The 21,515-nt window shown below is 59.1% G+C and overlaps 1 protein-coding gene across 8 annotated transcripts in view; it reads left to right on the forward strand.

The window, feature by feature from the left end:
• The first annotated feature begins 3,864 nt into the window (after positions 1-3,864).
• The window catches only part of GTF2IRD1 (GTF2I repeat domain containing 1), a 58,429-nt gene continuing 40,778 nt past the window's right edge, over positions 3,865-21,515 (forward strand). For 4 of the 8 annotated variants that reach the window (XM_080562934.1, XM_080562936.1, XM_080562935.1 and 1 more), the window contains exon 1: positions 3,865-4,188. In XM_080562934.1, coding sequence (XP_080419060.1) covers positions 3,880-4,188 — 309 coding nt within the window. In that variant the 5' untranslated portion in view covers positions 3,865-3,879. Of the gene's footprint in view, positions 4,189-4,813; positions 4,834-10,259; positions 12,640-13,578; positions 16,767-21,515 lie in introns of those variants that run through there. The other 4 variants (XM_080562940.1, XM_080562938.1, XM_080562939.1 and 1 more) reach the window with 4 other exon arrangements.

Consider the following 21,515-nt stretch of genomic DNA (forward strand, 5'->3'; position numbering starts at 1 on the left):
CCCATTGCCACACCTCACTGAGACCGGGGACGCTGCTGGTACCCACAGCAGCCTTCCCAAAGGATTCAGCATCCCTTGCCAAGCCAAAAAAAACCCCGAAGGTGACAACTTCAGCTTTGGGAAGGGTGCTGGTGCTGCGTGTCGTGGAGCTGGGCAGGACGGGGGGCAAGAAATGGAAATGTCCCTGCTCCGCTCCCCAGGACGCTGTCTCGAGGCTCCGTTTTGGGAGTGCCTCTGCGGGGCTCTCATTAGCATGGAAATAATTCAAGAGAGTGAACGCGAGACAACTGGAAAACCATTTTATCTGTTGCGCCAGAGCAAACTATTTCTGCAGCACAGCGTTCAAAGAAGTGCACAAATGCAGACAGCTGGCAACACAGATAGATATGTTAAATGCAGACAGACAGAGTAAATATTCAATATAAGCCATCCTCTATGCCCCAGCAGGCAGGGAATGGAGAGACTTTTATTTTTTTTTGCTCTTTCTATGAATGTGTTTGCAACCAATAGATACCAGCTCTGGTTTTGCAGGGAATTCTTGCCAATTTTACTCAATAGCGTATATATCTTGCAAAAGAGCTAATAATAATTTTGGCTCCCTGGGCGCACCGCTCTCCCCGTGGTAGCAGTTTTCAGTGCAGAACAGAGCGACCGAGCGTGGCCTCGCTGCAAACAGCCTGGAAAACCAGGGGTTGTTTTGCTGCAGCCCTCTTTGCGTCCAAAGCCTCACTGCTCCAAGCGTGGGAAATGGATTGAAAAGTTCTTTTTTTTTTCCCCCCCTAAAACTCAACGTTTTCCAGCTCAGGAGGCAGACCCTGATATCTTCTCCTCTTGACTTTTCCTCCCATGGTTTCTTGCCCTGGATTTTGCTTTCTGCCCCACCTGCTTTCCTGCACAACTCACCCGAAGCATCCAGTGGCAACGTCCTGCAGGGCACTTCCCAAAACCGTCCTGCTCTTGATCTATAATTCAGAAATCATTTTGTTTTGTCTCGGTAGTTTTCACCAGCAATTTGCTATAGCTGAGGAATACAATGCCCCTTTAGGAAAGAAGAACTGAAACTCACTCTTTCAATTAAATTTCTCCTGACCTTACTGAAACTTTTTTCCCTATTCCCTGTTCTAAAGAAGCAGCATTTTTTTTTGTGATCTCCAATTCCACCGAGAGACAGAATAAATCAGCATATCAGAGAAAATAACGATTCTTGTGATGCCCAGCAGTCACTAATTAACAAATTAAAAAAAAAAAATCTTTATGCAGATATAATTGTTTTCTGGCTATGTTGCCTTTTCTTTTGTCAGCACTGCGACAAGGAAGTTTTATTTCTTTATTTCTTCTGCGAGATCAGATTAAAACATCCCTCTCAAACCGCATTCTCCTCGTCGGATGTTTTTGTAAGACTCATTGTTTCAGCCCCCAAATGAAATGGCTTGCCCACTTTCATCCTTTCGTGGTGTTTTTTTTTTTTTTTCTTCAGAGACTTTCACGGACGTTAACGCCGCAGAGGAATGCACCAGCCTTCGCCTCCATCCCGCGGGCACATCGGGAGCCCTTTGGGTGATGTCCCTGGGGGAGGTGGTGGCACCGTGGCACAGGGTGGGGGCTCAGAGCCCTGAGCCTCCATCTGCAGAACATCTGGAGAACATCTGGGCTGCCTCCAGGTGGTCCCCCCGGGGCCAGAGCCCTACAGGTGAGCTCGCAGCCCTCACCCACGCTGCAGTCCCAGGCCGCTTCTCCTGGTTTTCAGGATGGTTTTGGCATCTGCCTCTCCAACACGTCACAGCCCCACGTGGGGATCATAGAATCAGAGACGCCCAGAATCACTAGGGTTGGAAAAGACCGTCAAGATCACCTGGGCCAACCATACTGGCCCCTACCACCAGTATCACCCACTAAACCACGTCCCCAAGCACCACGTCCAGCCACGGTGACTCCACCACGTCCCCGGGCAACCCGTCCCAGTGCCTGACTGCTCTACCTGAGCAGAAATGTCTCCTCATTTCCAACCTGAACCTCCCCTGGCACAACTTTAAGCCATTCCCTCGTGTCCTATCACTGGTTACCTGCGAGAACAGGCCGCCCCCCAGCTCCCCACACTGGATGAGGTGCCTTTGTTAACCACTGGCCAACGAAGGCACCTGCAGCCCTCGGACATCACCTTACACACACGATTTATTACAGAGGGCGTGAGGAACAAAACAGCCCTGCACCAAGCCAGTGCTCCCCAAAACACCTGCGGATCGCCATGGGCGTAGCAGAGATACAGAGCGGGGACAACCCTGGACAACGCACCCAGGCGTCGCATCAAAACACGTTTTTTTTACCCTATTTTTTCCCTTAGCAGGAGGTTTCCCCAGTCAGGTGCCCGAAATTTTGGCTGGCAGCATGCCGCAGAGCCCCGCGGTGACAGGGGGAGATAAAGTCACGGCGAGGAGCTCCTCGCAGCTCCGTGCGGCTGCTCCGCAGGCGACTCCGTTGTTTGGCTCCTGCGCCCGGGTGACCTAATTAAATTAATTTTGTGTGCTCTTTTTTTTTTGTTCCCCCGGTCTGGCTAAAAGATAATTAGCCAAAAGATGCCCTGATTTCTTTCTTCCGAGTAAGACCTTCCATTTAATTATTCAGAAAAGCGAGCTTGTGGTTCCGCTTGCCATTTACGTTATTTAGGTCCCAGGGACAGATGACGCCCAGAGCATCTTTGGGACCGCGACGCACGCAGGTCTGCCTGGCTCCGGCCACCAGCGGGACAAATCCCGTCCCAGGCAGCCCTGTCCCATCAAATTCTTCATTCTCACTGGGGTTTTGTTGGGATTTGGGATGTTTGGGGGGGTGCAGGGTGATGCACAGCCCCTCGCAAGGGGTCGATGAGGGCAGCGGGTTTGCCAGGCCCGGTGCCACGGGGAGGGAGCCGGGGTAAGGGGGCTGAACCCCCTGTTCGTGCTCCTTTGGAAACCCAAAGCGAGTGTTTTCTCCTACGGTGTCTTCTTCTCCTTTTGACCCCGGAGCAGTAATAAATCATCACTTATTTAACACAAAACGCAGCTAATGGAGCGGCTCCGTGATACGTGCTTCGGGGGGGGTGGGTAGGGATGTCAGCGGCTTTGAAACTTCGCAAGTCAAACCGGCCTCACGCCCTTTTCAATCATTTCTATTTCATTTACAATGTGATTTGCCCCTGCTCATCGGGCGGCGAGGACCTCGGGAAGGGGGCACTGCAGTTGCCTGCTGCCGAACCCAAACCCGCCCCGCTCCTCTTGCGGCCGGGCCAGAGGTCCTGGTGAGCTGACCCGTGCCGAGCCGTGCCGTGCCGTGCCGAGCCGTGCCGTGCCGTGCCGAGCCGTGCCGTGCCGTGCCGAGCCGTGCCGAGCCGTGCCGAGCCGTGCCGACCCGTGCCGAGCCGTGCCGAGCCGTGCCGAGCCGTGCCGAGCCGTGCCGTGCCGTGCCGAGCCGTGCCGTGCCGTGCCGAGCCGTGCCGAGCCGTGCCGAGCCGTGCCGAGCCGTGCCGACCCGTGCCGAGCCGTGCCGAGCCGTGCCGAGCCGTGCTGACCCGTGCCGTGCCGTGCCGAGCCGTGCCGGCACCAACAGGTGGCGACAGGCACCCGGGGATCGGCCCCGCTGCCACCCGCGCCCTGCCCGCGGCTCCCCGCAGCGCTCTGCGGGCACGGCCGGTGCCGAGCCGAGCCGAGCCGAGCCGAGCCGGGCCGAGCCGAGCAGAGCCACCCAGCGCGCCCCCGCCATCCCCAGCCCGGCGGGTGGCTCAGGCACGGCTCGGCACGGCTCGGGTCCCCTCCCCCGGCCGGTCTGCGGGCTGGTTAATCCTGTATGTAAATGGCAGCCAATGGATGCTGCTGTTGCGCGGGGCTGGGATTAGCGGCGGGGCGAATGGCTGGCACTCTTACTGGGATTACAGAACAAAGAGCTCTCCGCGCCCGAGCAGGGCGCCCTGCCCGCCCCGGCCCGGCCCGGCCCCGGCCCGGCCCCGGCCCCGGCCCCGGCCCCGGCCTCGGCCCGGCCCGGCCCGGCCCGGCCCCGCCCGAGGGGAGGAGGCGGCGGCGGGAGGCGGGCGGCGGGAGGCGGCTCTGCCCCGGCCCGGCCCCGGCCCCGGCCCCGGCCCCTGCCCCGGCTCGGCACGGCCCGGCCCGGCCCCGCCGCCCGCCCCCGCCCGGAGCCGCCCGGGGAGGCCGGAGCGCGGTGAGCGAAAGTTTGGGGCCCTTCCCCGGCCGCCCCTCCCCTGAGGGGGGCTGGGGGGTGATGGGGATGGGGGCGTCGGGGGGGGCGGGGGGGCGGGGATCGATTTTGGGGGGCGGCTGGGGAGGGCTTGGGGGGGCGGAGGGGGGTGGGAAGGCGGCGGGGGTGGGCTGGGGGAGCCCCGGCGCCTGGGGACGGAGCTGGGGGAGCGGAGCTGGGGAGAGAGCTGGGGACGGTCCTGGGGACAAACCTGGGACCCGACCTGGGGACCAGACCTGGGGGACCCGACGTGGGGACAGACCTAAGGGCGGACCCGGGGACACACCGAGGGACCAGACCTGGGGACACACCTAGGGGCCAACCCAGGGGCCAGAGCTGGGGACCAGAGCTCCTGTGCGGCTCCCCGGGCCGTGCCGGGCTCCTGCCGTGCGTGGGGATGGGGACGGGGATGGGGACGGGGATGGGGACGGGGATGGGGACAGCCACCGGAGCGATGGGGAGAAAGTTCCTCCCCGGGGAGCCGCTGCCCTTGTCCTTCCAGCGCGCGGGGCTGGTGGCAGCGGGTTGATCCGGGATAAGCCTCAAATCGGAGCGATCCCATTACTGCGTCGCGCCGGAGCGAGCCCCGGACCCGGCGGTGCGTCGCAGGTAATCCCGGGTGTTCGCGGCCGAGGGTCGCCCCGTGAAGCCGGGGATGCTCGGGATCGGTCGCACCCTTGTTGAGCTCCGGACGGGTGGGGATGTCGGTGCGGAGCCTCTCGTGCTGGGAGCCCCCGCCTGCGGTCCTGCAGAGGGGCTGCAGCCGGAGGAGGACCCCGCGATGGGAGCGCCGTCGGTTCGGCGGGGTCCCGGCTCCGTAGATCCTCACCGGAGGATCCATCACCCATCCGAGCCGGGAGAATTCCGTGCTTCTGTGAAAACCACCGCAGCACTCGATCCCTGAACGAGGAGGCGATGCGTGGGCTGCCCGTGTCCAGCTGGAGCTCTCCAGCTGCCGCGGGTGTCGGAGCAGCTCGGTGTGTCCCCCGGGTCCCACGCCGGAGCACAGAACCCTTGCATGCCTGTTTGTGCCACCGAGATACCGCGCCTGCTCCTGCACCTCTCCCTTCTTCCCTGCTGATGCTGCCTCAGTGGCCACCCGGGTCCCACTGGATGCTGCGGCCCCAAGGGGATGCCCAGGAAGGTGCCAGACAGGGCACGCACCCCTGGGGACATGCTGCCCGCCCGTGCTGGCCCTCCTGGAGGGGTTTCATGTGTCCATGGGGTGCTGGCGCTGCGGCGGGGCTGGCACGCCTTCTGGGCTCGTGCTGGCCTTCGGGAACCAGCATGGGAAAAGGGGACACCGGGAACGCCGGGCACTTCCCACACCCCCCAGTCTGTGTCTTGGGTGGGGGGAGAAACCCCCCGGTAAGGGGCACGGGGCTGTCCTGGGCAGGTCCGGGTGCCACCGTGCATCTCTGCCCATGCATCGCCGCTTCGCTTCAAGCCTGGTGCTGCTCCCGGGTCTGATCCCGAAAGCAACCCCACGTTTGTGCCTCTTCTCCCGCGCCGCTCGTGCCGGGGAGGAGAGGCGCGAAGGTCCTCGGCGCCTTTGGGTTTGCTAATGAGAAGCTGGAGAGGAGGGAAGGAACCTGCTCGGGGACGTATTTAGCAACTTGCCCTACAAGCCCGGCGTGAGGGACGCCTTGCCCTTGCTCGCTGTCCTGGCAGCCTGGCACGGGGAGGCAACTTGCAGGACCTCACACGGTGCAAGAAGGGCCCGTTTTTAGGCTGTTTCCATCTCCCAGCACCCGGAGGACAGGCTGGGCTGTCCTGCACCCGCACCTGCACGGACGGCGCCACCTCTCAATCGAGCGGTGCTCGGCTGAAACGAAGGGAAAAAAAAAACCCAAACCCCAAAACCCCGGACCATAACAGTGGTTGGAGTGATCTCCTGCTGTTGGAGCTAATGGGGGATTCCCATCTGCTGTTCCCACAGGAAATAGCTGGGATTTTTTTAGGCAATTATCAATGCCCTGTACTTCCTCTGGGAATTTCATCGGCTGCACCCTGGCGGTCAGGCTCGGTGGAGGAATGCGGAGGGACGGCGACGGGGCCCGGGCTCGTTCCCTGCCAGCCGCGGTGTGGGCACAGGACTGGGTGCCAGCCGTCCCCGTGGCAGAGGATACATTTGCTCCGTTTGCTGCTGGAGCGTAGGTTGTAGCTGGTGGTGGTCATAGCGGTAGTGATGGACATGGTGGTGGTGGTCATCACAGATACCGAGGTGTGAGTGGCACCGCCAGAAGCCTTTCCCTTGAGGACGGGAAGGAGAGGACCTCCTGGGAGCCTCTTCCCAGGATGGAGATGTCCACCAGGAGCTAAATTTTGTATTTCTAGAGTTTCTTTATTGGCAAGTTCCCAGCTGAAAGCTGTACGGAAGGGTCTCCTGGTATCTCCTGGATCTTCCCACCTGGAGGTTCATCAGAGCAGCAGGGCTTGAGGCAGAAGGCAGGACCATTTCTCAGGAGGTGAGCGGTTGTTGCAGACCAGGGCAAGGTTTCCCAGAGAAATTGCTCTGCCCAGGTGCAGCCTTTCACTTTCCACTGTGTGTTTTATTTCAGTCTCTTGAGACATCATCTTTAAAAAGAGGTTAGGAGCCCTTGGTCTGGTCAGAAGCTGTGGGAGACTCCAGGCTGCGCAGTGGCTGTGATTCAAGCAGACCTTACAGATTGTGGGTTTGGGGTTTTTTGCTTATTGTTTTGGGCGAGGCTGCAGGTTTAATGCTTCCTTCTGCATCGCTTAACGTGACCCCATGGATCGAATTTGCTTTCAGCGGCGCTGGGAGCCCTGCCTGGTCGAGGTCCCACCTCCCCACCGGCCGTGTCCGACCGGGAGCCACGGCCCCAGGCTGGGTCCCACCGGCTGCGTGCTGGGACTTGGCGGGGGGCTCTGGTCTGGGACAACCCCACGGAGGAGCTTTATCAGCTGGGGAGGTTCCGTGTTACATGCAATGCAGGCGGGAAGACCTTTATAGGGTCTTGTGTTTCCGGAGCGGTCTTGGCTCGCGATCTGCTGCCAATCGTCGCTTTTCAGACGCTTTGATGGTGATTTCCAGGGGGCTTACCTACAGCATCAGGAAGGCTTTCCCCCTCGGGTAAATGTTATTAAGAAAAGCACTCAGTGCAAGAATTGCCTTCTTAAAAGCAGATTGCACCTTGGTGGGATTTACATTTGTATATCCAAACAGCTTCTGTTTGAATTTTCTGGCTTTTGTGGCTTTGTCTCTGCTCGGTGCTGTGATGGCTGTTTTAAGAAGAGAATTAACTTCAAATAGATGAATAGGAGACCGGCACAGACTATTGCTCTGCCTTTGCAAATTCACAGCAATCTAATCATCCTTCACCAGGACTTTCTTCCTCAAAGCTAATCTCCACCTTTCCCTTGAATTATGAGGTGCGTCCATCTTCATCTCCTCCAAACCTGCAATATCAGAGGGAGCAAACCCACACGTGGAGGCTCGGAGCCTCTCGGGAGCTCCTCTACTGTTTGCTCCAGAAGCTTGAAAGGGACACAGATGGATGTCCCTTGCGTGGATGGTGTCCTGTATGGGGTCTGCAGGGGTTTGGTGCTCACCTGAGCCACCCCAGCAGCTGGGGCTGAGCATCAGGGATCTGAGATCTGCTCCTGGAGCCGGGGGAGCAGGGCAGCTGCAGGGGGTGGGAAGGTGTCCTGGAGCTTCGGTCGGTCTGAAGGTGACAGAGATGAAAATCCTGTGGGAAGGAAGCTTCATAACTCTTTTTTTTTTTTTTTTTTTTTGAATATGTCTTGTGCTTTCTCGCAGTCTGGTTGCTGCCAGGTGCTGCGCTTCCTGCTTAGCTGGGGGGGAGCATTGATGTTCCTGGAGAACAAACCTCCCCCCCCATGAGGCGCGTGAGGGATTTACACACTTCCAGGAGAAAGGCAGTGCCTGCCCCGTAATAATCAGGAGCTTCATGGTGTAATTTGTGGGGGAGAAATCCCTTTAAATGAGACGAGGAGGCGTGCAGCCAGGTTGGGGCAGGGGATGCGCCGTGGGTTGTGTGGTTGAAAGAGAAGTGGTTGAGGAGCCCTTGGCTTCCTCCTTCCCTGACAAAAAAAAAAATAAATGGAAAAGCAGAGAAACCTCAGAGCTTTCCCTCTCTCAACTGATGACCAGAAGAATTTAGAGGTGGTTGTTTTGCCCTCGTGTGGAGGATCGCGGCCTTCGGTGTGCCCACCGCATCACAGGCCCGAGCCTAGGCCGCGCTCTGAACTGTGGCCATGGCTCTGCTCCCCCACGCTGCAGAGCCTCGTGGTCAAAAGGCCAAATCACAGATCTTTTTTGGTGCCTGTGAGCTGCCCATGCTTTCCTGTTGCCTAAATCAGTGTGTAAATGTGAGCTCCGGAGGGGTGGGTTTTAGTCCTGCAGGCACTCCTCGTTTCGCCTTGTTCTTTTCGGCACCGGGGCTGCTGAAGCCCAGGGGTTGGCTTCCGTCTCGCTCTTTATTGTTCAAGAAATACGATAAAGCAGTCTCGTTAGGTAAATATAACGATGTTACAACCCGCCATCTGCTGAAGTGCTGTGTGGAGCTCCTCGGTGAGCTGCTGCTGGTGGGGCCGGAGAGGTGTCACCTATCTGGGGCCGCGCACCTTGTGGTGGAAATGGGGTGGAGAAAGGGCTTTTCCTTATGACTTCCTTCCCCTTCACCGGCCTGGGGACAGTTAAATCAGACTGTGACAACTGATTGCCATAGGAGCAGGATGGGCTTGTGGAGGGAGACTCCCTTGAGGGTCATCAGCGAGTCCCCCAAAAACCAGGGGTGCTGGTGCCGCCTTCCTGAGCCGGAGCCTCCGGTTTTACTGTAAGGAGACGTGCTCGTGCACCGGGACGTCTCTGGGGGTGCAGGGCTCTGGGGGTGGGGTGGGCACAGCCTGGTCTGCAGGGATGCCCCTGAGATGCCACCACATCCGTGGGAGCTGTGGACACGCAGCTCTGCTCTTCCTCCGCCGTCGTCCTTCCTCCCGTGGGGCAGCATCGCGGCCACTCAGGGCTGGGAGCAGCGACAGGGGTTTGGGGAGGGGGGGACACCCACGCAGGCGCTGGAAGCCCTCCCGCAACCTCCGGAGGCGAAATATGTTAGGAACTCTGCTTGTTTAATGAGCCTTTGGGGTTTGGGGCCTTAAATAAACATCCTGGTTGGGGTTGGGGTTGGGGTTGGGGATGCTCAGCCCGCGGGAGGCCGGGGGGGCAGGGAGCTGTACGGGTGCCCGGAGCCTGCGTGCGCCTCCTGACAAGGTTATAAATTAGCACCATTAGAGGAGGATCACCGAGAATAAATCGCTCTGCACCCTTTCGGGCCATTGCTGTGCTGTAATTTCATCTCGTCTTTCTGGGGACAAATGCCTAGAAAGCCCCCGGATGAAATTACAGCCACCCAGCCCGCAAGGGGGGCACTGCGCCCTGACTCCCAGCCGGGTGTTCTTGCCCCCATCTCACCGGGAAGATTCAGGCACCCCAAACAAAGCTCGGATGGAGGAGCTGAGCATGGTTTGCGTTGAGAACCCCACAAGGGTGGGAACAAGGGATTAGCAGGGTGTTGCTGCAGGGGTTTGGGGCAGGTTTTGCCAGGTGCCCGGTGGCCACGCTGGCCCCGTGCCATCGCTCACCGTGCGGCAGCGTGCCCGACCCAAAACCCCGGCCAAACAACACGGCTAAAACCAAGCAGCCCGTGTGCTATTAATACGAATGTGTGGCTAGAGCAGGAGGTGGGCGACCTTTATCAAGACATTAAACATTTATTAAAACCATTAGGATTAGCATCAGGTTATATTTATTTATTTTCTTTTATTTTACAAAAACTGGAGCGCGTGAGCCCCGTGAGATGGCCGCACTGGTGCAGTGCATCCCCCGGCTCCGGATGGGTCCAGCGCCCAGCGCCGCTTTGCTGGAGCCAGGGGTGGAAAAGAGCGAAGGGCGGCGTTAGTTGGCTTTTTCCCACCTGCCCAAAGGTATTTATTTCCCTTATGATGGGACTGGCGAGCGGGGGATTGTTCTGGGCTGTGGGCGAGCTCCCTGCATCCCTCCTCGGGTTTTCCCAAGCTGCTGCTCCGCGGATTACGCGCGCTCTTGAAAACGTCTTTGTTTTCCGATGTTTGCTATTGTAATTTATGTATGATGCTGCCGCTTGTTGAAAAACAAGGTCTTTATCTCCGTGGGAATTACACCTGCATAAATACAGCCCATCAATGGCTGCGTGCGCCAGGCACGCCGTGATAAAAGCCGGCTCCGGCGCCGCAGCAGTGCTGCAAAAGTTTCCCCCACTTCACCGCCGCTTTCCTCCGCTCCTCACACACCCCGGTGCTGGGATGCTCCTTGAAAGCGAGTTGCTGGTTTTGTGGGCGCGCCGCCCTTTCGTTTTCTTATTCCCCAGTTCTTCCTCCCCTAGCATCGTAGGTATTGCTTAGCATCGTAGGTATTGCTTCTGCTGTTGAGCATAAACATTTTTTTTGGTTCCCAGTTGATTTTTTGGGGGTGAAACGAGTGTTTTTGCGCTCGACGACCTCCCAGTGCGACGGAGCCGTCGGATGGAGCCGTGAGCACGAAGGGGCTTCTGTGGGCGGCTGCCGGCGCAGGACTATTTTTAACACAGCCGGGATTTTACCGCGTTGCCGCTGATGCACGGGAGCACGTAGGCATCCTTTCTCATTTTTAAACCCGATAATTAACGTTAGCGCGCAGGCCGGCCCCGCTGGGGAGAGGCGCTGCCGACGATGCTCCGGGTTGCCGGGGCTGGCAGGCAGGTGGCCGACGGAGCCCTTCGGAGGCGTGGGCGCTGCAGGACCAGACGAGCAGGAAGGGAAATCGCTGCCGTCGGGGATCCGGCCGCGGGCGTGGAGAGCGGTGGCGGGACACGCTCCCCGTCGGCACCACCGGACAGACGGACGGACGGGCGGCTGTCTGTCCCCAGCCTCCTTGCCCTGGCCAACCTTCCCCCAAAGCGGAACGGAGGTGGTTGAGTGCATGGTGGTGTCGCAGAGGTGGGAGCCAAGACGTGGGTGCCAGCAGCTCCCTCCTCTTCCTCCTCCTCTTCCTCCCCACAATTATTCGGTCGCGGTCGGGTCGGGGGGCGCCAAGCCCCTGCACGCTCCCCACCTGGAACCTCGCAGTGATGCCGGTGCAAAGCCTTGCAGCAAACGCAGCTCTTCTCCAACTGATGTGCTGCGGGCTTCTGAAGGGTTTTTCTTTCTCGTTTTTCTTTTTCTTCCTTTTTTTTTTTTTTTTCCCCTGCGCTAACCTGCTTTTAGCCAGCGCTGTTACAAGGCGTTTAAGCCCAGAACGTTCCTTCTCGGTATTGATTTTGCTTTCTGCTTAAATCTCTCTTTATTGCCCTTGGTATTTTGAGGAGCTGGAAGGAGAGCGGGGAGAGCTGAGCTGCCGCTTCGAAGAGTTTTGCCTTGCATGGGAGGAGGCTGAGGGAGAAATCCCTGGCGATGGCAGCTCCCCAGTCCTCTGCCTCCCGCTGTGGGGTGAGGGCTGGGACAAGCCCTGGAGGTGTCCCCGTCCCACGGCTCCGTGTCAGCCGGGGTGCGTGGAGCAGGCTCCGAGGATGTGCGGGAAGGGCTCTGAAGCCTCAGGTGCCTGATGCCCAGGTAGCACCGGTATCCAGAGGAGCCGTGTCTCAGCTGGGTGAGCATCCCAGCAAACCCCACAGCTCCTTGGGGTCTCAAATAGGAGCTCAGCTCCTGTGTGGCGAGGCCGGGAGCTCGGGGCGGGCTTCGTGCCCTTGGGTCAGGGCGCGCTTCGGAGCTGTGAGCCCGGTGTGCTGCTTCTCCTGAGGAAGTCAGGAGGTGGGCAGGGGGTGCAAAATAAGGCCCAACAGCCCCGTTCCCAGGGAGAAATGTTCTTGGGGTGGCCGGCTTGTGTTCGTTCCTAGGCTGTAGTTTGGACCGGCTTTGTCCCCGTGTTCCTGCGTGGTTGGTTGCGATGGAGAGCCCCGCTCTCGGGTCCCCCAAAGACCTTAACGTGCCGGTGTGATGATGGCACGCCGGGATTTTGCTACTAATAAGCAAATAAACCTTCTAATGAGCTTTTTGGACTCCTCCTGGCTCGGGCTGGGCGCGGGGCAGAGGGCAGGCGCTGGAGACGTTTCGGAGGAGGAGGTATGGCAGCACACAGCCCAACTACAGCCTCTTTAAATATTTACCTTCCCGGCACAAGGCAGCTCCGCGCTTCCCCGCCGCGCGCGGCAGGTCGAGGGCTCTCCAGCGCCCTGCTCCGGAGGCAGCTGCTCCGATTGCCTAATTGCTTGCCGCCCATTTAAGGGGAACCGATTAAGAAATTAATTCAGAGTCTTAGGCGGCGCAGAGCCCGATTTGAATGCTTTGATCGCCGCGGAGCAGGGACGGATGCGGGCGAAGGCGCTGCTCGCCATCCATCTGCGGCGGGAGGTAATTAAGGTACGGCTGGCGTTCGGGCGGTCACGGCTCCGGCGCGGGTTAACGCAGATGTGCTCGGGCTTGTTTATATGTAGGTTGACCTTTTTTCTCTGGGTTTCACCCCAGAATAGCCCGGAGATACCCTCTGTCAGTGCAGGTGAGCCGAGAGCCCTGCTTGTAGAGAGGGATGCTGGGGATGGGGAAAATACTCTTATTTTTTATCGGTTTCTACAAGTTTTGTGGTGTGTGGGCACCAGGGGTTTGGGGTGAGGATCCATGCTTGGTGCTGGCCTGAATTTGGGTAACCGAGCCTCTCGGCACCGTTTCCTTGTCATCCCCACACCCACGGGGGGCTCCGAATCGGAGACGCCGCTTCGGTTTCCACTTCTCTGGGTGCTGGCAACCCGATTAAACCATCGCAGCGCTGCTTGGAAGAGAAATGTGCCATAAGGCAGGTTTGCTTTTTGCAGGATTAAAAGCAAATAAATATTTATACAGTATGCAAAGCAGGCTCGATAAGATATGCATATCAGTGAGAATTTGAGGCGGTTTAGTTTTGGGTACAAGATTAAGGGGTGTGCGTGTCGGTGCATTATGTAGTTTTAAAGGGATGTTTTCCTCCTGCTGCACAAAAATAAGAATAGGAAGAGAGAAGAGCGGTTTGCGCTTCTCAGTCCGCTCTGGTCTTGGGTTTCACGATCTCCATGCATCCCCATATCTTTAACTGCAGGGATGGAAAAAAGCCAGGGAGAGAGGGCAGTGCAGGCTGCATTTCGTATGCAAATATCATGCTGGCCCCGTTCCTAATATTCGCTGTGTTTACACGTAAATGCAAACAACTGTTGACTTAGTTTCAACAGATAATGTGTTTCATAACACAATGGAAATTAGAATTAATCTGGAATTTAGCAGGGGCTGCGTGTGTTTCCGCCAGAGCTGGGGCTCCGTTGGGGCTCGGGACGGGGCTCGGGTGATGCTCAGCACCCCCAGCCCGTGCTGGGCAAGGGGGGGGATTTCATTTCCCCTTTCGTCAGTTCTTGCAATTTTTTTTCTGGAGTCCCTCCTCGCTCCTCTTGGCACGGGGGGACCCGTCTGCCACCGATTCGCCGTGCTAAACCGGCCTGAAGGCGGTCCGGGCGCCGTGGGAAGGACGGGGGGTTCCTCTGCAGGATGAGTGAGCTGAACCGGCTGGAAGTGCGCTCGGGGACAGCGTCCCCCGAGGTGATGCGGCCATGGGGTAATGCGGGGACAGCTCCTCGTGGGGAGCGAGGTGCTTGTGGGAGAAACGCCGGCGTCCGCATCCGCCGCGTCCCCCAGGGCTGGGTGGCAGCGCCCAGGTCACCTTGTCCTGGTGGTGACTCCGCGTGGAAGCATCCAGGAGAGGCCCCGGCTGCGTTTTAGGGCCTCATCCTGGCCTCCTCCGGCCTGGGGCAGCCCTCGCTGGGCTCCCAGCTCCCTCCGAGGCTTCCTCGTAGCCCCGGGGAGGAGCAGCATCGCCCGGGAGCCGATCATTTGGGAGCAGCGTCATCGCCGTCTCAGGGCGTCTGCCTGTCCCCGTCCATCTGTCTGCCCATCCCTAGTAATTTTTAGCCGACTGGCTGGCTCCCACCGGGCGCCGGCTGGAGGAACTGGGATGTGCCATCAGCCACCGGCGGATCTCCGCGGGGACAGGTGGCACCGGTGGGGACGTCCCGGCCCGGGGGCGTGCGGTTTTGCGGCCGCCAGGGCCCCCGGGGATGCCCTGCCCGTGATGTTGGGGTGTAGGGGAGCCGGATGCGTCCCCGGCCGGTCCTGCTGCCCGCATGGGACGCGCAGGGTAATTGGATTCCTGCCCGGGCTGGGTGGGGGCCGCGGGCACCCGGGGCTGTTTGTGTCCCGGAGCCGGCGGTGATGCAGCACCCCGATAACGCCAGGTAAGGGCAGGATCGCTGGTGTGGCCGTGGTTTTTGGGGCTGGGGTGGGAAGCGGGGCTCCCATCCCAATGCGCACACTCAGCATCGCCCGCGGCTCCTCTGTCAGCTCCTCTGTGGGTCTTCCCCTTAAATAAGTGGAAAAAAGGACCGAGCAGGATTTAGGAGCAGTGGGCTCCCATGTGTCGGTGCTAACCCCCCAGCCTCCAAATTGCTTTTCCATGTCCTGTGTGTCGCTGACGGTTGCGTGTGGGGGCTGCGGGGCCCCGAGCATCCTTTAATCCCCGCAGAAGGCCCCTTTCTTTAGTTATTATTGAGCTTATTTATGCGGAGCGGAGCCAGGCACAGGGTGGCAAGCGGCACGTCCTGTAACAGGGGGAATACTCGCTACTGAAACAATAACCAGAGAGCTGAAATATCAGCGATAAAATTAAACCGTAATGAGATTAGGCAGTGGCTCTTCTACCCGAGCGCGCCTCGCGTGGAGATAATTACACGGGAAGAGCAGCAAGCATGCTGCGGGCACGGCCGCGGGCTGGGATGCGGACAAGGGATGGGGACGGGCGCCGGGGCTGCTCCTGGTAGAAAAGGGGAACGGGGCCGAGCCCCGAGGAGCTGGACAAGGTGCAGACCTCGCCAAATTCATCGCCCCAACGGGAAGGCTTCGGCTGCAATTTCGTGCGTCGCCGGCTTGAAGCAGCCCAGCTCGTGTCCGGGCGCAGGCGCCGCGGCGTTTTGTCGCCGGCGGGTGGGATGGGGCAACAGAAAACGTGCTGGGGCTGCGACCTCGTCGGGAGGGATTCGGTTTTGGGGTTTCGTTTCTGCATCCCCAGGCACGGGGCATCACCTTCACCCGCACGCGGGATTTGCCTTTGATGAGGAGGAAAAAAGGAAGGGGGGGAAAAAAATAAATCCGTGTGGCTGTGTGATATAAAATCTGAGTTTGGATCTCAGTAACCGCATGGAAAACAACAGGCTTTTTATGTTGGCTCTCGGGGTAGGAGGAGAGCAGGCTAGAATAAAGATTTACAGTGTTTGGGAGATTAAAGGCCCTTGGTACATTGTTCAAATACCACGAGATTAGTTTCCAAGGAGACGGATACCAGTTGCCATAGGCACCGGGGGGCCAGGAATTAGGATTGCGATTTTTTATCCTGATCACGCAAACAGTAGCTGAACGCTGCTAAAACTCCGGCTTTAAATAACACGAGTGTTAGCTTACATACCAAGAAAGCAGAGTCTGGAAACTGGATCCCATCCTCTCCCCGCTCCCCATCGCCCTTGGCTTCTCGCAGGGCGCCTCGGCCGCAGCCGCCCTGTGCCGCGTTGGACCCAGGTTTAAAAATCCGGGTGCCGCGAAGCGGCGTGGGGCACGAGCCCCCCGTAACACCGGGTGTCCGCCACCAAATGTTGGATTTTGGCCCCGTGTCGCTGCCGATGCAAAGCCCCGTGCGTGGTGCTGGGGGGACGATGCGCGGCACCGGTGCGCGCCTCCTCGCCACCAGCCAGATTTCGGCTCCCGCTCGCATCGCACTGATGTGCAACCCAAATCCCTGGTGCAACCCCAATCCCTGCCCCGACGGCTCCGGGGCTCCCGGGCCCGTCTCATCTTCCTAACGAGGCTTGCTCTCGTTTCGCGCCGCCCCGCAGGAACTATTCGTGGGCGGCAGCTGCAGCGGTGCAGCACCAGAGCGAGCTCCCGGTGCCCCCTCCTAATTTTAGCTACTGCAGGCCACCCGCTTCTGGGAAATGCAACCCGAGCCCCGGCACCGCCGCAGCACCCATCCCTCGTGGCCCTGCGACCTGGGCACCCCGCTGTAGCATCGGGTGCTCCCCATCGCGGCGCTTGCAGCATCCCTTCCCTGCCACGGCGGCGACGCTCCGATTAACGCTTTGGGTTTCCCCCCCTCCTCCTTCTCGTCTTTTTTTTTTTTCTTTTTTTTTTTTTTTCCCTTCTTTAATAAATGAAGAGGCAGTTGCTCGAAGCTAGAGCTTCTGCGCCTGCCCGTCGGGAGGTTGCGGCGTGGAAACTTGGCTGCGTGGGGATGCTTGAAACGCGCGGCGGAGCTGGAGGGAGCGATCCTGCCTGGCTGCGGTGACATGGAGGCGTTATCGGGGGGGGCGCCCCGACTTCCAGCCGCCGCTTCGCTCCCGTCTCTCTCTTTGCCCCGTGCAGAAGCCCACGATAATTTTCCTGTTCGTCGTGCGTCCGCCGAGATCGGGATTTAGAAAAGAAAGGTAGCGGAAGAATGGAACGCTCGGATTTTGATTTCCGTAGGAAAAAGCTAAATTCCTGCTGCGGAAACGTCTCCCGGCTGCTCGCAGGAGCCTCGGGTTTGTTCTGCGCTTGTTTGCGGAGCGGGACGAAGCCGCACCGGGTGAGAGATTTGCCATGGATTAGCTGGGGCAGCGGCGCTCCGGCTGCGGTGCCTGGGGATGTTTTCGGTTCTGTGCCGGCGCGTACGTGAGGAGCTTTTCCAGCAGGTGCCCTGATTTCTGTCGGTAAAGTAACGCAGGGGAGGAGGTGTCTCGTGGCCTGAAGCCGTTCCTCCCAGTATTATCCAGCTGGAAAGGGTTAAAGAAAACCAACAGACTGGTTTGGTTTGGGGGACCCCTCCCGGCCCAGGTGCGGGGGCTGCTGGCACTGTGGGGGTGCAGGCGCAAACCATGTGCGTGGTCAGGGTACCCCAGACTGTGCCCGGGGGCTGTCTGGCCCCCGATCACCTTCATTTTGGGACTTTTGCGAACAGGTGTAGCAAAAAAGGTCTGTGGATATGGGGAGAGGTGTTTCAATGGGGCGGTGGTTATGGGGCAGTGGTTGGACCAGGTTATGGGGCTGGGGGCATGCAAACCTGGCCTTGTTGTTCTTGCAGTGGACGCGTTAGCAGGGCTACGTGGGTACCCCAAAAATCAAAGCCCCCATGCCCTCAGGAGGGCTGCGCAGCAGCCTGGGGGTGAGATTAGAGGTCTGAGGGCTTTTGGGAGTGTTTAGACATTTGAGAACGTGGATGGCTGTTTTGTGACCGGCAGGTATCGTGGTTATTTGCTGGAGCTGGCATCGGTGCCGACCACGCGGCTCACCAACCGCCGGCGGGGCGGGCTGTGCAGAATTAGGAGTAGGGGATTACATTTTAGCGGGTTACGGGATCGCCAGGGCATGCGGAGCAGTTACTTCTCTGCCGGCAGGCCGTGCAGCTGGAGCCTTTCGTGAGCCCCTTCACGGTGCGAAGCGGTCGCTTGCCGGCGTGCGAGCAAGCTGCCCGTGCCGAGCAGACGTCCCCATCGTGGTAACAAAGAGCGGGGCCGTGCCGCGGTGCTCCCGCACCCGGGACAGCTCTGGTTGCATCGACCGGCACTGCTGCTGCTGCCGCTGCTTGTTCCAGCACTCGGCAAAACCCCTCGTTGCAATTCAAGGCAGCGCAAGTCAAGCCAAGGTTCTCATCACCGCCAAAAGACCCCAAAGTCCCCAAAATGTGTCGGGGTAGATCAGTGCCGTCGGTCGGCGTTCCCCCCCCCCCCCGCAGCCAGGTGCTGCCCTGGCTGCGGCTCCTGCCCCAAGCCCGTGGGGACGTCGGGGGCGCGTCGGAGCCGGGGCCGCGGGGACGGTCCCTGCGCCGGGAGGGCGGGTGCTGTCCCCGGGGGGCTGTGCCCAGGCAGTGCCATTAATTGTCCCTGCAGCTCCTATCGGGACAGCTCGTGATGAATTTTAAAACGCGTATAATGATAGCTGGGGCTAATTACTTAAATGTCCTCCAGGGCTGGTGTAATTTCTAAAAATCCCCTTAAATGCGCCTGCCCAGAGCAGAAGGCAATTACACCCCAGATCCCTGCCAGCTCATCGTTACACACACGGACATGGCTCATGGGCGCCACGTCCCCCCGGCCACCAGCGTTTCGGGTGAAACCTCCCGAGTGACTCAGGAGCCCCAGCACCATTTTCAGAAGTCCTTTTGGTTACGTGCAGGCGAATTTCCCCCAGCAGTGCTCCAACGCCTGCCCCAGGCCGTCCCTCCTCTCCCCCGGAGGGGTGAATGCCCCATGAGCCCATCTCAAGACCCACCCTGATATATTTCTTTGAATATTTACATTCAGTGTGTTTCGATATATATATATATATATACGCTTCATGCAGTAAAAATGGCCAGGGCTACATTTTTATAGACCTGCAGGAAAAAAATAAATAAATCACTCGATTTGTTTAAAGCTGGTATTGGTAGGGAACAGGACGAGAAGGCGATGCAGAAAGTCCTCGGTCCTGGGCACGCGGCTGTTCCCGTCCCGCAGCACCACAGGTCCCCTGCTCGGCACGGGGCTGAGCCGGGGATAATGCCCAAAAAAGAGGTTATTGCCTTTTTTTCTTCCTTCTGCCTGCGGGACTTGGCTTTTGATGCCGCCGTGCATCCGTTCCCTTTGCTTGGTCCTAACTGAACCTGTTTATAATTTGAAAGTTACAACAACGCCGTTTTGTGCTTGGAAATTTCCTTTCGGGGGGGCTGCTCCTGCTTTGTTTGCCTTATTTTGCTGTTTTGTTTGCTCGGGGCGCTTTGGAAATGGTGACGCAGCGCGCCGGGCGGGCGGATGTTTATTTTCGGGAGGGATGCTGCGAGGCGGGCGGGGAGGCGATGCCCTGGCTTGGCGTGGGGATTTTGGGGACCAGGTCTGTCCCTGTCCCCAGGAGCAGGCAGAGGGGGCGGGATGGGGCTGGCTGGTGGTGGGGACGCAGCAGCACCTGCAGGAACAGCTCCTGGTGGCAGCTGGGACTCGTCCTCGCGCCCTCGGCGCCCGGACCCCTCGCTTGGGGATTTCGCCGTGCCCCCGTCCCACCCGCAGCCAGCCCTAACTGGTGTAAGAATGGTTTACCCCAGTTTCCCTAAAGCTTAGTTTCCCTCTGATTAGACAAACAACTTCAAGCTGTACATCTTAATTTGATTTGAATAAGCCTCTCGCTTGCCATGAAGTCTTTTTTTTTCCCCTCCCTTTTATTCCCCTTCTCCCCTTCTAAATCCGCTGTCGCTGCTGTTCGTGACCGTAAATGATTAAAAGATTTACAGGAATATTCCTCCCCCCCGAGATGAAGACCCAGACGCATCAGTTGGGCCACGTTTGTGCTTCCCCTTGGGGGGAGGCAGAGGGACGAGGGTGCTGCAGCTCGTGCTCGACGCGGGGCCGCCACCAGCCTCCTCCTCTGCACCACCAGCTGCAACGACCTATCTCTAATAGCAGCAGTATTTAATAATAATTAGGGCGCTCGTTGCTCAGGCGATGTGATCAAAATAAGGCTGTTGTCCACCGGCACTCCCAGGAGGGTCAAGCAGCGAGCGGTGCTGCGTCCCCGGGCCGCTTCCCTTCCCGGCGGCGCCTCCAGGCGATGCGCGGTCCGAGCCCGGTGTCCTGGCTGGGACATCGGTGGCATCCCTGCCCGCACGGATGTCCCAGCTCACGGTGGCTTTGTGGCACCGAGCCGCTCGAGGGCTGCCTGAAGCCTGCAGGTGGCACGGCCCTTCGTCCCCCAGCCTGCAGGACGGTGCGCTTTTCGGCCCCCCGCCGTGTTTTCGGCGAGCCTTTTGGGTCCCCTCCCCAGCATCGTCCCCAGGGACAAAACTCCGCCGTCAGCTCCGCTCGGGCAGGCAGCGCTGTTAGGAAATGTCAGCTGCTTTTAAGAGGATTTTTCTGGGTCAGTGTTGGCGTGGTGCAGCGGAAGCACTGGCACTCATCGCTCCGCCGGCCAAAAGCGCCCGCGCGGCCCCGCTGTCCCCTGCCGCTGTCCCTGCACGAGCAGCCGACCCAGGGCGGGTCTGGGATGCAATTTCTGCAGTTTGGTCGTTAGCATTTCCCTAACGAGGAGTTGTCCCTGCCCTCGTTAGCCTGTTTGGTGCCCTGCTGAGTGCGCTCGTCCCTCCCGGGCACCGGCAGAGATGCCCCCATGGAGACAAGGGGGCCAAACCCCACTTTTCTCCCCCCGGTTTATCTGGCACAGATTTGCCTGCAGCTAATTCCTGCAGGTCGGATGCAGGCGTGAATCAGAGCAGGGCGGGGAACCGATTCGGTTCTCCCTTTGACTTTCAGCCCTGGTTTTAAGCACGGTTTAATCTCGGCCCAGGAGGCAGCGGCACCGCGCGCGGTGCTGCCGGGCGGCTGCGGTTTTTGTCTGCGCAGCAAATCGAGTTACGCGCAGGCAGCTTCATTCATATTCCTCGGCTCGCCCTGCCCGGCTCCTTCTAATCTCGCCTCATTAGAAATTCCCCGGCCCCTTTTATCTGCTCGCAGCTTCAAGCACATGATTCACGGTCTGGTTTGAATGGCTCGCCGGTGTTCTCCTCTCCTTTTGCCATCCTTTATTTGCAGCTTTCAAGCCGGGCAGTGCCGTGTAGTGCTCTGCTCTCCCCTTCCCCTCATTTTTGGGTGCTGTGGGCGCGATGCTGTACGTGGTGTGGGAGCAGAGAGCTTGGTGCGGGGCGAGCCCCTGCCTCAGTTTCCCCTGCAGCGTCGGCATCGCCCTGGGCCGTGTCCCGTGGGTGGACCCGTGCGTGGAGACCTGGCGCTGTCACTGCACGTGGGGCTGGGTCCAGCTCAGAGCTGTGTAGGGACACCAGGCATTGGTACTGTGGGGTGGGATGTTCCCTGTGCTTATCTCTGCCACCTCATCCCGAGTGGCTGGATGCTGTGGCGTGGCTCGAGCCAGGTCAATTTTCCCTCTTTTTTCCCCGTTGTACAACGAGGGATGGAGCTCCTGGGGCTCAGCTCCTTTTTGGCTGCAGGGTCCCTGCTCCCACTGGCTTCGACCCCCAGGAACCCAAACCCTTTCCTGAGCGGCTGTTTGGGTGACACCCCATTGCCTTAAACCACTTTGAGACCAAAAAAAAAAAAAGGAAAAAAGAAAAAAAACTAACGAGGCTTTTGCTTTCTCCCCAAACCGAGCTTGTTGGTGATGACCGAGGTGAAGGCAGAGCACCCCGTGGCTTTGGTGCATCCTGAGGACACCTTTGG

This window comes from Anser brachyrhynchus, assembly GCF_964034855.1.
Source record: "Anser brachyrhynchus genome assembly, chromosome: 20".
In the NCBI taxonomy this organism is placed as follows: Eukaryota; Metazoa; Chordata; class Aves; order Anseriformes; family Anatidae; genus Anser; species Anser brachyrhynchus.